This window comes from Carcharodon carcharias, chromosome 3 (assembly GCF_017639515.1).
Source record: "Carcharodon carcharias isolate sCarCar2 chromosome 3, sCarCar2.pri, whole genome shotgun sequence".
Classification (NCBI taxonomy): domain Eukaryota; kingdom Metazoa; phylum Chordata; class Chondrichthyes; order Lamniformes; family Lamnidae; genus Carcharodon; species Carcharodon carcharias.
In genome coordinates this window covers 391,121-407,743 of record NC_054469.1, presented here as the reverse complement: position 1 = coordinate 407,743, position 16,623 = coordinate 391,121, and the positions used below count along the sequence as shown (strand labels likewise).

The window sequence follows — 16,623 nt, the reverse complement described above, 5'->3', positions numbered from 1 at the left end:
CCCCAACCCCTCTCCCCGCACCCAGAACCCCACACCCACCAGAACACCAAACACATCCCAACGTCTCCACCACCAGAACCCCAACCCCACCCCAACCAGAACACCAAAACCCACCCCAACCAGAACCCCACACCCACCCCAACCAGAACCCCACACCCACCCCAACCAGAACCCCACACCCACCCCAACCAGAACCCCAAACCCACCCCCACCAGAACACCAAACCCACCCCAACCCCTCTCCCCGCACCCAGAACCCCAACCCCACCCCCACCAGAACACCAAACACATCCCAACGTTTCCACCACCAGAACACCAAACCCACCCAACCAGAACCCCAAACCCACCCCAACCAGAACCCCACACCCACCCCAACCAGAACACCAACCAGAACCCAACACCCACCCCAACCAGAACCCCACACCCACCCCAACTAGAACCCCACACCCACCCCAACCAGAACCCCACACCCACCCCAACCAGAACCCCACACCCACCCCAACCAGAACACCAACCAGAACCCCACACCCACCCCAACCAGAACACCAAACCCACCCCAACTAGAACCCCACACCCACCCCAACCAGAACACCAAACCCACCCCAACCAGAACCCCACACCCACCCCAACCAGAACCCCAAACCCACGCCAACCAGAACCCCAACCCCACCCCAACCAGAACACCAACCCCACCCCAACCAGAACACCAACCCCACCCCAACCAGAACACCAACCCCACCCCAACCAGAACACCAACCCCACCCCAACCAAAACACCAACCCCACCCCAACCAGAACACCAACCCCACCCCAACCAGAACACCAACCCCACCCCAACCAGAACCCCACACCTACCCCAACCAGAACCCCAACCAGAACCCCACACCCACCCCAACCAGAACCCCAAACCCACGCCAACCAGAACCCCAACCCCACCCCAACCAGAACACCAACTCCACCCCAACCAGAACACCAACCCCAACCAGAACACCAACCCCACCCCAACCAGAACACCAACCCCACCCCAACCAGAACACCAACCCCACCCCAACCAAAACACCAACCCCACCCCAACCAGAACACCAACCCCACCCCAACCAGAACACCAACCCCACCCCAACCAGAACCCCACACCTACCCCAACCAGAACCCCACCCAAAACCCCACACCCACCCCAACCAGAACACCAAACCCACCCCCACCAGAACCCCCAAACCCACCCCAACCCGAACCCCCAAACCCACCCCAACCCCTCTCCCCGCACCCAGGACCCCACCAGAACCCCAACCAGAACCCCAAACCCCACCCCAACCAGAACCCCAACCAGAACCCCAATCCCACCCCCACCAGAATCCCCAAACCCACCCCAACCCCTCTCCCCGCACCCAGAACCACACCCCCACCAGAATCCCCAAACCCACCCCAACCCCTCTCCCCGCACCCAGAACCACACCCCAACCAGAACCCCAAAACCACCCCAACCAGAACCCCAAACCCACCCCCAACAGATCCCCAAACCCACCCCAACCAGAACACCAAACCCACACCCAACAGAACGCCAAACCCACCCCAACCAGAACCACAACCCCACCCCAACCAGAACCCCAAACCCACCCCAACCCCTCTCCCCGCACCCAGAACCCCAAACCCACCCCAACCAGAACCCCAACCCCACCCCCACCAGAACCCCCAAACCCACCCCCACCACAACCCCAACCCCACCCCCACCAGAACCCCCAAACCCACCCCCACCAGAACCCCCAAACCCACCCCCACCAGAACCCCAAACCCACACCCAACAGAACGCCAAACCCACCCCAACCAGAACCACAACCCCACCCCAACCAGAACCCCAAACCCACCCCAACCCCTCTCCCCGCACCCAGAACCCCAAACCCACCCCAACCAGAACCCCAACCCCACCCCCACCAGAACCCCCAAACCCACCCCCACCAGAACCCCAACCCCACCCACACCAGAACCCCCAAACCCACCCCCACCAGAACCCCCAAACTCACCCCCACCAGAACCCCCAAACTCACCCCAACCCCCCTCCCGCTGCACCCAGAACCCCACACCCACCAGAACCCCCAAACCCACCCCAACCCCTCTCCCTGCACCCAGAACCCCACCCTCACCAGAACACCAACCCCAAGACCACCAGAATATCCAATCCCACCCCAAACCCTCTCCCCGCACCCAGAACCCCACCCCCACCAGAACCCCAAACCCACCCCCACCGGAACCCCAAACCCACCCCAACCAGAACCACAACCCCACCCCAACCAGAACCCCAAACCCACCCCAATCCCTCTCCCCGCACCCAGAACCCCAAACCCACCCCAACCAGAACCCCAAACCCACCCCAACCAGAACCCCACACCCACCCCAACCAGAACACCAACCAGAACCCCACACCCACCCCAACCAGAACACCAAACCCACCCCAACTAGAACCCCACAACCACCCCAACCAGAACACCAAAACCACCCCAACCAGAACACCAAACCCACCCCAACCAGAACCCCACACCCACCCCAACCAGAACCCCAAACCCACGCTAACCAGAACCCCAACCCCACCCCAACCAGAACCCCAACCCCACCCCAACCAGAACACCAACCCCACCCAGAACACCAAACCCACCCCAACCAGAACCCCAAACCCACCCCAACCCCAACCCCACCCCCACCAGAACCCCACTCCCACCAGAACCACAACACCTCCCCAACACCAGAACCCCAAACCCACCCCAACCCCACCCGAACCCCAACCCCAACCAGAACCCCAAACCCATCCCAACCAGAACCCCAAACCCACCCCAACCAGAATCCCAAACCCACCCCAACCAGAACACCAAACCCACCCCAGCCAGAACCCCCAAACCCACACCAACCCCTCTTCCCGCACCCAGAACCCCACCCCCACCAGAACCCAAACCAGAACCCCAACCCCACCCCAACCAGAACCCCACACCCACCCCAACCAGAACCCCACACCCACCCCAACCAGAACACCAAACCCACCCCTACCAGAACCCCAAACCCACCCCAACCAGAACCCCAAACCCACCCCAACCAGAACCCCAAACCCACCCCAACCAGGACCCCAAACCTACCCCAACCAGGACCCCAAACCCACCCCAACCAGGACCCCAAACCCACCCCAACCAGGACCCCAAACCCACCCCAACCAGAACACCAACCCCACCCCAACCAGAACCCCACACCTACCCCAACCAGAACCCCAACCAAAAACCCACACCCACCCCAACCAGAACACCAACCCCACCCCCACCAGAACCCCCAAACCCACCCCCACCAGAACCCCCAAACCCACCCCCACCAGAACCCCCAAACCCACCCCAACCCCTCTCCCCGCACCCAGGACCCCACCAGAACCCCAACCAGAACCCCAAACCCCACCCCAACCAGAACCCCTACCAGAACCCCAATCCCACCCCCCCCCAGAATCCCCAAACCCACCCCAACCCCTCTCCCCGCACCCAGAACCACACCCCCACCAGAATCCCCAAACCCACCCCAACCCCTCTCCCCGCACCCAGAACCACACCCCAACCAGAACCCCAAAACCACCCCAACCAGAACCCCAAACCCACCCCCAACAGATCCCCAAGCCCACCCCAACCAGAATCCCAAACCCACACCCAACAGAACGCCAAACCCACCCCAACCAGAACCACAACCCAATCCCAACCAGAACCCCAAACCCACCCCAACCCCTATCCCCGCACCCAGAACCCCAAACCCACCCCAACCAGAACCCCAACCCCACCCCCACCAGAACCCCCAACCCCACCCCCACCAGAACCCCAACCCCACCCCCACCAGAACCCCCAAACCCACCCCCACCAGAACCCCCAAACTCACCCCAACCCCCCTCCCGCTGCACCCAGAACCCCACGCCCACCAGAACCCCCAAACCCACCCCAACCCCTCTCCCCGCACCCAGAACCCCACCCTCACCAGAACACCAACCCCAAGACCACCAGAATACCCAATCCCACCCTAAACCCTCTCCCCGCACCCAGAACCCCACCCCCACCAGAACCCCAAACCCACCCCAACCAGAACCCCAAACCCACCCCCACCAGAACCCCAAACCCACCCCAACCAGAACCACAACCCCACCCCAACCAGAACCCCAAACCCACCCCAATCCCTCTCCCCGCACCCAGAACCCCAAACCCACCCCAACCAGAACCCCAAACACACCCCAACCCCTCTCCCCGCATCCAGAACCCCAAACCCACCCCCACCAGAACCCCCAAACACACCCCCACCAGAACCCCCAAATTCACCCTAACCCTCTCCCCGCACCCAGAGCCCCAACCCCACCAGAACACCAAACCCACCACAACCCCCCTCCCGCTGCACCCAGAACCCCACCCCCACCAGAACCCCCAAACCCACCCCAACCCCTCTCCTCGCACCCAGAACCCCACCCTCACCAGAACACCAAACCCACCCCCACCAGAATCCCCAAACCCACCCCAACTCCTCTCCCCGCACCCAGAATCCCACACCCACCAGAACCCCAACCCCACCCCAACCAGAACACCAACCCCACCCCAACCAGAACACCAAACCCACCCCAACCAGCACACCAAACCCACCCCAACCAGCACACCAAACCCACCCCAACCAGAATCCCCAAACCCACCCCAACCAGAATCCCCAAACCCACCCCAACCAGAATCCCCAAACCCACCCCAACCCCTCTCCCCGCTCCCAGAACCCCACCCCCACCAGAACCACAACCAGAACCCCAACCCCACCCCAACCAGAACCCCAACCCTACCCCAACCAGAACCCCAAACCCACCACAACCAGAACCCCACACCCCCACCCCAACCAGAACTCCACACCCACCCCAACCAGAACCCCACACCCACCTCAAATAGAACACCAAACCCATCCCAACGCTTCCAACACCAGAACCCCAAACCCACCAGAACGCCAACCCCACCAGAACCCCAATCCCACCCCCCCACCAGAACCCCAACCACACCAGAACACCAACCCCTCCCCAACACCAGAACCCCAAACCCATCCCAACCCGAACCAGAACCCCAAACCCACCCCAACCAGAACCCCAAACCCACCCCGACCCCAACCAGAACCCCAAACACACCCCAACCCCAACCCCACCCCAACCAGAACCCCAACCCAACCCCAACCAGAACCCCACACCACCACCCCAACCAGAACCCCACACTACCACCCCAACCAGAACCCCACACCACCACCCCAACCAGAACCCCACACCACCACCCCAACCAGAACCCCACACCACCACCCCAACCAGAACCCCACAACACCACCCCAACCAGAACCCCACAACACCACCCCAACCAGAACCCCACACCACCACCCCAACCAGAACCCCACACCACCACCCCAACCAGAACCCCACACCACCACCCCAACCAAAACCCCACACCACCACCCCAACCAGAACCCCAAACCCACCCCGACCCCAACCAGAACCCCAAACCCACCCCAACCAGAACCCCAAACACACCCCAACCCACCCTCACCCCAACCAGAACCCCAAACCCACCCCAACCCCACCCTCACCCGAACCCCAACTCCACCAGAACCACAAACTCTCCCCAACACCAGTACCCCAAATCCACCACAACCCCATCCTCACCCCAACCAGAACACCAAACCTACACCCATCCCAACCAGAACCCCAAACCCACCCCAACCCCACCCCCACCCCAACCAGAACCAGAACCCCAAACCCACCCCAACCCCAACCGAACCCCCACCCCAACCCCAACCCCAACCCCACCAGAACCACAACCTCTCCCCAACACCAGAACGCCAAACCCACCCTCACCCCCACCCCAATCTCATCAGAACCACAACCTCTCCCCAACACCAGAACCCCAAATCCACCTCAACCCCAACCTCACCCCAACCAGAACCCCAAACCCAAACCAACCCCACCCCCACCAGAACCCCAAAACCACCGCAACCCCACCCCCACCCCAACCAGAACCAGAACCGCAAACCCACCCCAACCCCATATAGAACCCCAAACCCACACCAACCAGAACCCCAAACCCACCCCAACCCCAACCAGAACCCCAAACCCACCCCAACCCCACCCTCACCCCCACCCAAACCCCAACCCCAACCCCACCAGAACCACAAGCTCTCCCCAACACCAGAACCCCAATCCCACCCCAACCCCACCCGAACCCCAACCCCAATCCCAATCCCACCAGAACCACAACCTCTCCCCAGCACCACAACCCCAAATCCACCCCAACCCCATCCTCACCCTAACCAGAACCCCAAACCCACCCCAACCCCAACCCCACCCCCACCAGAACCCCACCCCCACCAGAACCACAACACCTCCCCAACACCAGAACCCCAAACCCACTCCAACCCCACCCGAACCCCAACCCCAACCAGAACCCCAAACCCACCCCAACCAGAACCCCAAACCCACCCCAACCAGAACCCCAAACCCACCCCAACCAGAACCCCAAACCCACCCCAACCAGAACCCCCAAACCCACACCAACCCCTCTCCCCGCACCCAGAACCCCACCCCCACCAGAACCCAAACCAGAACCCCAACCCCACCCCAACCAGAACCCCACACCCACCCCAACCAGAACCCCACACCCACCCCAACCAGAACACCAAACCCACCCCAACCAGAACCCCAAACCCACCCCAACCAGAACACCAAACCCACCCCAACCAGGACCCCAAACCTACCCCAACCAGGACCCCAAACCCACCCCAACCAGGACTCCAAACCCACCCCAACCAGGACTCCAAACCCACCCCAACCAGAACCCCAAACCCACCCCAACCAGAACCCCAAACCCACCCCAACCAGAACCCCAAACCCACCCCAACCAGAACCCCAACCCCACCCCAACCAGAACACCAACCCCACCCCAACCAGAACACCAACCCCACCCCAACCAGAACACCAACCCCACCCCAACCAGAACACCAAACCCACCCCAACCAGAACACCAAACCCACCCCAACCAGCACACCAAACCCACCCCAACCAGCACACCAAACCCACCCCAACCAGAACACCAAACCCACCCCAACCAGAATCCCCAAACCCACCCCAACCAGAATCCCCAAACCCACCCCAACCAGAATCCCTAAACCCACCCCAACCAGAATCCCCAAACCCACCCCAACCAGAATCCCCAAACCCACCCCAACCCCTCTCCCCGCACCCAGAACCCCACCCCCACCAGAACCACAACCAGAACCCCAACCCCACCCCAACCAGAACCCCAACCAGAACCCCAAACCCACCACAACCAGAACCCCACACCCCCACCCCAACCAGAACTCCACACCCACCCCAACCAGAACCCCACACCCACCTCAAATAGAACACCAAACCCATCCCAACGCCTCCAACACCAGAACCCAAACCCACCAGAACGCCAACCCCACCAGAACCCCAACCCCACCCCCCACCAGAACCCCAACCACACCAGAACACCAACCCCTCCCCAACACCAGAACCCTAAACCCATCCCAACCCGAACCAGAACCCCAAACCCACCCCAACCAGAATCCCAAACCCACCCCGACCCCAACCAGAACCCCAAACCCACCCCACCCCAACCAGAACCCCAAACCCACCCCCACCCCAACCAGAACCCCAAACACACCCCAACCCCAACCCCACCCCAACCAGAACCCCAACCCAACCCCAACCAGAACCCCACACCACCACCCCAACCAGAACCCCACACCACCACCCCAACCAGAACCCCACACCACCACCCCAACCAGAACCCCACACCACCACCCCAACCAGAACCCCACACCACCACCCCAACCAGAACCCCACACCACCACCCCAACCAGAACCCCACACCACCACCCCAACCAGAACCCCACACCACCACCCCAACCAGAACCCCACACCACCACCCCAACCAGAACCCCACACCACCACCCCAACCAGAACCCCACACCACCACCCCAACCAGAACCCCAAACCCACCCCAACCAGAACCCCAAACACACCCCAACCCACCCTCACCCGAACCCCAACTCCACCAGAACCACAAACTCTCCCCAACACCAGAACCCCAAATCCACCACAAACCCATCCTCACCCCAACCAGAACCCCAAACCTACCCCCACCCCAACCAGAACCCCAAACCCACCCCAACCCCACCCCCACCCCAACCAGAACCAGAACCCCAAACCCACCCCAACCCCAACCGAACCCCCACCCGAACCCCAACCCCAACCCCACCAGAACCACAACCTCTCCCCAACACCAGAACGCCAAACCCACCCTCACCCCCACCCCAATCCCATCAGAACCACAACCTCTCCCCAACACCAGAACCCCAAATCCACCTCAACCCCATCCTCACCCCAACCAGAACCCCAAACCCAAACCAACCCCACCCCCACCAGAACCCCAAAACCACTGCAACCCCACCCCCACCCCAACCAGAACCAGAACCGCAAACCCACCCCAACCCCATATAGAACCCCAAACCCACACCAACCAGAACCCCAAACCCACCCCAACCCCAACCAGAACCCCAAACCCACCCCAACCCCACCCTCACCCAAACCCCAACCCCACCAGAACCACAAGCTCTCCCCAACACCAGAACCCCAAACCCACCCCAACCCCACCCGAACCCCAACCCCAATCCCAATCCCACCAGAACCACAACCTCTCCCCAGCACCACAACCCCAAATCCACCCCAACCCCATCCTCACCCCAACCAGAACCCCAAACCTACCCCAACCCCAACCCCACCCCCACCAGAACCCCACCCCCACCAGAACCACAACACCTCCCCAACACCCGAACCCCAAACCCACTCCAACCCCACCCGAACCCCAACCCCAACCAGAACCCCAAACCCACCCCAACCAGAACCCCAAACCCACCCCAACCAGAACCCCCAAACCCACACCAACCCCTCTCCCCGCACCCAGAATCCCACCCCCACCAGAACCCAAACCAGAACCCCAACCGCACCCCAACCAGAACCCCACACCCACCCCAACCAGAACCCCAAACCCACCCCAACCAGAACACCAAACCCACCCCAACCAGAACCCCAAACCCACCCCAACCAGAACCCCAAACCCACCCCAACCAGAACCCCAAACTCACCCCAACCAGGACCCCAAACCCACCCCAACCAGGACCCCAAACCTACCCCAACCAGAACCCCAAACCCACCCCAACCAGAACCCCAAACCCACCCCAACCAGAACCCCAACCCCACCCCAACCAGAAGCCCAACCCCACCCCAACCAGAAGCCCAACCCCACCCCAACCAGAACACCAACCCCACCCCAACCAGAACACCAACCCCACCCCAACCAGAACACCAAACCCACCCCAGCCAGCACACCAAACCCACCCCAACCAGCACACCAAACCCACCCCAACCAGAACACCAAACCCACCCCAACCAGAACACCAAACCCACCCCAACCAGAATCCCCAAACCCACCCCAACCAGAATCCCTAAACCCACCCCAACCAGAATCCCCAAACCCACCCCAACCCCTCTCCCCGCACCCAGAACCCCACCCCCACCAGAACCACAACCAGAACCCCAACCCCACCCCAACCAGAACCCCAACCCTACCCCAACCAGAACCCCAAACCCACCACAACCAGAAACCCACACCCCCACCCCAACCAGAACTCCACACCCACCCCAACCAGAACCCCACACCCACCTCAAATAGAACACCAAACCCATCCCAACGCCTCCAACACCAGAACCCCAAACCCACCAGAACGCCAACCCCACCAGAACCCCAACCCCACCCCCCACCAGAACCCCAACCACACCAGAACACCAACCCCTCCCCAACACCAGAACCCCAAACCCATCCCAACCCGAACCAGAACCCCAAACCCACCCCAACCAGAACCCCAAACCCACCCCGACCCCAACCAGAACCCCAAACCCACCCCCACCCCAACCAGAACCCCAAACACACCCCAACCCCAACCAGAACCCCAAACACACCCCAACCCCAACCCCACCCCAACCAGAACCCCAACCCAACCCCAACCAGGACCCCACACCACCACCCCAACCAGAACCCCACACCACCACCCCAACCAGAACCCCACACCACCACCCCAACCAGAACCCCACACCACCACCCCAACCAGAACCCCACACCACCACCCCAACCAGAACCCCACACCACCACCCCAACCAGAACCCCACACCACCACCCCAACCAGAACCCCACACCACCACCCCAACCAGAACCCCACACCACCACCCCAACCAGAACCCCACACCACCACCCCAACCAGAACCCCACACCACCACCCCAACCAGAACCCCACACCACCACCCCAACCAGAACCCCACACCACCACCCCAACCAGAACCCCACACCACCACCCCAACCAGAACCCCACACCACCACCCCAACCAGAACCCCACACCACCACCCCAACCAGAACCCCACACCACCACCCCAACCAGAACCCCACACCACCACCCCAACCAGAACCCCACACCACCATCCCAACCAGAACCCCACACCACCACCCCAACCAGAACCCCACACTACCACCCCAACCAGAACCCCACACCACCACCCCAACCAGAACCCCACACCACCACCCCAACCAGAACCCCAAACCCACCCCGACCCCAACCAGAACCCCAAACCCACCCCAACCAGAACCCCAAACACACCCCAACCCACCCTCACCCCAACCAGAACCCCAAACCCACCCCAACCCCACCCTCACCCGAACCCCAACTCCACCAGAACCACAAACTCTCCCCAACACCAGAACCCCAAATCCACCACAACCCCATCCTCACCCCAACCAGAACCCCAAACCTACCCCCACCCCAACCAGAACCCCAAACCCACCCCAACCCCACCCCCACCCCAACCAGAACCAGAACCCCAAACCCACCCCAACCCCAACCGAACCCCCACCCGAACCCCAACCCCAACCCCACCAGAACCACAACCTCTCCCCAACACCAGAACGTCAAACCCACCCTCACCCCCACCCCAATCCCATCAGAACCACAACCTCTCCCCAACACCAGAACCCCAAATCCACCTCAACCCCATCCTCACCCCAACCAGAACCCCAAACCCAAACCAACCCCACCCCCACCAGAACCCCAAAACCACCGCAACCCCACCCCCACCCCAACCATAACCAGAACCGCAAACCCACCCCAACCCCATATAGAACCCCAAACCCACACCAACCAGAACCCCAAACCCACCCCAACCCCAACCAGAATCCCAAACCCACCCCAACCCCACCCAAACCCCAACCCCAACCCCACCAGAACCACAAGCTCTCCCCAACACCAGAACCCCAAACCCACCCCAACCCCACCCGAACCCCAACCCCAATCCCAATCCCACCAGAACCACAACCTCTCCCCAGCACCACAACCCCAAATCCACCCCAACCCCATCCTCACCCCAACCAGAACCCCAAACCCACCCCAACCCCAACCCCACCCCCACCAGAACCCCACCCCCACCAGAACCACAACACCTCCCCAACACCAGAACCCCAAACCCACTCCAACCCCACCCGAACCCCAACCCCAACCAGAACCCCAAACCCACCCCAACCAGAACACCAAACCCACCCCAACCAGAACCCCCAAACCCACACCAACCCCTCTCCCCGCACCCAGAACCCCACCCCCACCAGAACCCAAACCAGAACCCCAACCCCACCCCAACCAGAACCCCACACCCACCCCAACCAGAACCCCACACCCACCCCAACCAGAACACCAACCCCACCCCAACCAGAACACCAACCCCACCCCAACCAGAACACCAAACCCACCCCAACCAGCACACCAAACCCACCCCAACCAGAACACCAAACCCACCCCAACCAGCACACCAAACCCACCCCAACCAGAATCCCCAAACCCACCCCAACCAGAATCCCCAAACCCACCCCAACCAGAATCCCCAAACCCACCCCAACCCCTCTCCCCGCACCCAGAACCCCACCCCCACCAGAACCACAACCAGAACCCCAACCCCACCCCAACCAGAACCCCAACCCTACCCCAACCAGAACCCCAAACCCACCACAACCAGAACCCCACACCCCCACCCCAACCAGAACTCCACACCCACCCCAACCAGAACCCCACACCCACCTCAAATAGAACACCAAACCCATCCCAACGCCTCCAACACCAGAACCCCAAACCCACCAGAACGCCAACCCCACCAGAACCCCAACCCCACCCCCCCACCAGAACCCCAACCACACCAGAACACCAACCCCTCCCCAACACCAGAACCCCAAACCCATCCCAACCCGAACCAGAACCCCAAACCCACCCCGACCCCAACCAGAACCCCAAACCCACCCCCACCCCAACCAGAACCCCAAACACACCCCAACCCCAACCCCACCCCAACCAGAACCCCAAACCCACCCCATCCCCACCCTCACCCGAACCCCGACTCCACCAGAACCACAACCTCTCCCCAACACCAGAACCCCAAATCGACTCCAACCCCATCCTCACCCCAACCAGAACCCCAAACCCACCCCCACCCGAACCAGAAACCCAAACCCACCCCAACCCCACCCCCACCCCAACCAGAACCAGAACCCCAAACCCACCCCAACCCCAACCAGAACCCCAAACCCACCCCAACCCCAACCCCAACCCCACCAGAACCACAACCTCTCCCCAACACCAGAACCCCAAACCCACCCTCACCCCCACCCGAACCCCAGCCCCAGCCGAACCACAACCTCTCCCCAACACCAGAACCCCAAATCCACCCCAACCCCATCCTCACCCCAACCAGAACCCCAAACCCAAACCAACCCCACCCCCACCCCAACCAGAACCCCAAACCCACCGCAACCCCACCCCCACCCCAACCAGAACCGCAAACCCACCCCAACCAGAATTCCAAACCCTCCCCAACCCCTCCCACACCAGAACCCCACCCTTACCCCCACCAGAACCCCAAACCCACCCCAACTCCTCCCACACCAGGACCCCACCCCAACAGCCACCAGAGCCCCAAACCCACCACAACCCCTCCCACACCAGAACCCCACCCCCACCAGAACCCCAACCCCTCCCACACCAGAACCCCACCCTTCCCCCACCAGAACCCCAAAACCACCCCCACTAGAACCCCAATCCCACCACCAGAACCCCAAACCCACCCAAACCCCTCCCCCACCAGAACCACAACCCCACCCCCACAGAACCCCAACCCTTCCCCTACACCAACCAGAACCCCAACCCCCCTGACACCAACCAGAACCCCAACCCCACACCCCAACCAGAACCCCAACCCTTCCCCCACCCCAACCCTTCCCCCACCCCAACCAGAACCCTAACCCCACCCCAACCCCAACCAGAACCCTAACCCTTCCCCCACCCCAACCAGAACCCCAACCCTTCCCCCACCCCAACCAGAACCCCAACCCCTCCCCCACCCTAACCCCTTCCCCAACCAGAACCCCACCCCCACCTGAACCAGAATCCCACCCACAACCAGAATCCCACCCACTCCCCACTCTCCCAACCAGAACCCCACCCCCTTCACCACCTCTCCCTCACCCCCAACCTGAACCCCGCTCCTTCCTCCACCCCTCCCCAAACCAGAACCCCACCCCATCCCATCCAATCACAGCCCAATTACCCAATAACCTTCCATACTGACCACCCCTCACACACTAACACTGAGTAACACACTCTACTCGCAAACTTACCCTGTACTTTCTACAGAACTCATCAATGGTGGTGATATCTGACCCCTGAACCTGCTTAAATGCTGCTTTGTATTGAACCAGCAGACGGGAGCAGGCAGCTGTGTACCTGGAATGGAAGAATCCCAATGAGGAGAAAGGGCCGCATTCAGAACACCCTCATCCCTTCCCCTCTCCCACGCCTGTTCCCCCTTGCCTTGCCCCCACTCACTGCTCTACAACTGCCGAAAAATATTTTTAATCACGTTAAGTGCTGTTTAATGGTATCCAATCAACATTTAGCAGGCAGTAATCCCTGCATTAGCCCCTGCTCTCCCAAACCCTCAGATGGTGATCTTCCTGCCCTATTCCCAACTGTTTCTGCCTGACCCCACTACCAACCCACACGGGGCAGACCCTTCCCCTACTCTAACCACACAGGACAGTTCCCCCTCCTACCCTTCCCACACGGGGCAGACCCTTCCCCTACTCTAACCACACAGGACAGTTCCCCCTCCTACCCTTCCCACACGGGGCAGACCCTTCCCCTACTCTGACCACACAGGACAGTTCCCCCTCCTACCCTTCCCACACGGGGCAGACCCTTCCCCTACTCTAACCACACAGGACAGTTCCCCCTCCTACCCTTCCCACACAGGGCAGACCCTTCCCCTACTCTGACCACACAGGACAGTTCCCCCTCCTACCCTTCCCACACGGGGCAGACCCTTCCCCTACTCTGACCACACAGGACAGTTCCCCCTCCTACCCTTCCCACACGGGCAGACCCTTCCCCTACTCTAACCACACAGGACAGTTCCCCCTCCCACCCTTCCCACACGGGGCAGACCCTTCCCCTACTCTGACCACACAGTACAGCTCCCCCTCCTACCCTTCCCACACGGGGCAGACCCTTCCCCTACTCTGACCACACAGGACAGTTCCCCCTCCTACCCTTCCCACACGGGGCAGACCCTTCCCCTACTCTAACCACACAGGACAGTTCCCCCTCCTACCCTTCCCACACGGGGCAGACCCTTCCCCTACTCTAACCACACAGGACAGTTCCCCCTCCTACCCTTCCCACACGGGGCAGACCCTTCCCCTACTCTGACCACACAGGACAGTTCCCCCTCCTACCCTTCCCACACGGGGCAGACCCTTCCCCTACTCTGACCACACAGGACAGTTCCCCCTCCTACCCTTCCCACACGGGGCAGACCCGTTCCCCTACTCTGACCACACAGGACAGTTCCCCCTCCTACCCTTCCCACACGGGGCAGACCCTTCCCCTACTCTGACCACACAGGACAGTTCCCCCTCCTACCCTTCCCACACGGGGCAGACCCTTCCCTACTCTGACCACACAGGACAGTTCCCCCTCCTACCCTTCCCACACGGGGCAGACCCTTCCCCTACTCTGACCACACAGGACAGTTCCCCCTCCTACCCTTCCCACACGGGGCAGACCCTTCCCCTACTCTGACCACACAGGACAGTTCCCCCTCCTACCCTTCCCACACGGGGCAGACCCTTCCCCTACTCTAACCACACAGGACAGCTCCCCCTCCTACCCTTCCCACACGGGGCAGACTGTGCCCTCCCCCAGTGTGATACTCACTCAGTCGGAGTGACACAATCCTTGATGTAGGTTTTCTCCAGTGCCTGAAGTGTCTTCACTACAGCAAACAGCTCAGCCATGTTATCAAACCTCGGATAGATAAGACAGCATTAACACAGGATACACACCCATCCTGTACATGTGACCTTGTCTCTAATGGTACACACCCATCCTGTACATATGATGCTGTCTCTATGGTACACACCCATCCTGTACATGTGATCCGGTCTCTATGGTACACACCCATCCTGTACATGTGATCCTGTCTCTATGGTACACACCCATCCTGTACATGTGATCCTGTCTCTATGGTACACACCCATCCTGTACATGTGATCCGGTCTCTATGGTACACACCCATCCTGTACATGTGACCCTGTCTCTATGGTACACGCCCACCCTGTGTATGTGACCTTGTCCGGTACACACCCACCCTGTACATGTACCCTTGTCTGGTACACACCCACCCTGTACGTGTACCCTTGTCTGGTACACACCCACCCTGTACATGTAGCCTTGTCTGGTACACACCCACCCTGTACATGTAGCCTTGTCTGGTACACATCCACTCTGTATATGTGACTTTGTCTAGCACACAACCACCCTGTACATGTAACCTTGTCTGGTACGCACCCATCTTGTATATGTAATCTTGTCTGGTACACACCCATCCTGTGTATCTGACCCTGTCTTTATGGTGCACACCCATCCTGTATATGTGACCTTGTTGTACATTTTGCCACCTTCTCCCTCGAGCTCATCCTGTTGAGTCCAGAAGACTCTGAATATGAAAGAGTGAAAGCTGAAGTCACCCCTGCACCCATCTCCTGTAAATAACCCTCAGGCCCTCCCCCATTGTCTCTCCCTTGCACCCATCTCCTGTAAATAACCCTCAGGCCCTCCCCCATTGTCTCTCCCTTGCACCCATCTCCTGTAAATAACCCTCAGGCCCTCCCCCATTGTCTCTCCCTTGCACCCATCTCCTGTAAATAACCCTCAGGCCCTCCCCCATTGTCTCTGCCCCACCTTTGACCCTTAGTTCCTGATTCTCCAGCCAGGAGAATCAGTGTCAGCCCTCAGGGTCAACCCTGTAAAGTCGTCTTAGAATTTTATATGTTTCAATTAAATCACCCTTCAGTCCTTTAAATTCCAGATTATATAGGCCTAACTACTCAATCTCCCCTCATAGAACAGTCCCCTCATCCCAGGAACCATTTGAGTGAACTTTCAT

At 60.8% G+C, this 16,623-nt stretch overlaps 1 protein-coding gene across 5 annotated transcripts in view; it reads right to left on the bottom strand.

The window, feature by feature from the left end:
• The window catches only part of vps28 (VPS28 subunit of ESCRT-I), a 47,825-nt gene that overhangs the window by 15,039 nt on the left and 16,163 nt on the right, over window positions 1-16,623 (bottom strand). For all 5 annotated transcript variants that reach the window (XM_041183140.1, XM_041183138.1, XM_041183141.1 and 2 more), the window contains exons 5-6: window positions 15,393-15,482; window positions 13,796-13,901 (exon numbers count right to left, since the gene is read on the bottom strand). In XM_041183140.1, coding sequence (XP_041039074.1) covers window positions 13,796-13,901; window positions 15,393-15,482 — 196 coding nt within the window. The remainder of the gene's footprint in view (window positions 1-13,795; window positions 13,902-15,392; window positions 15,483-16,623) is intronic.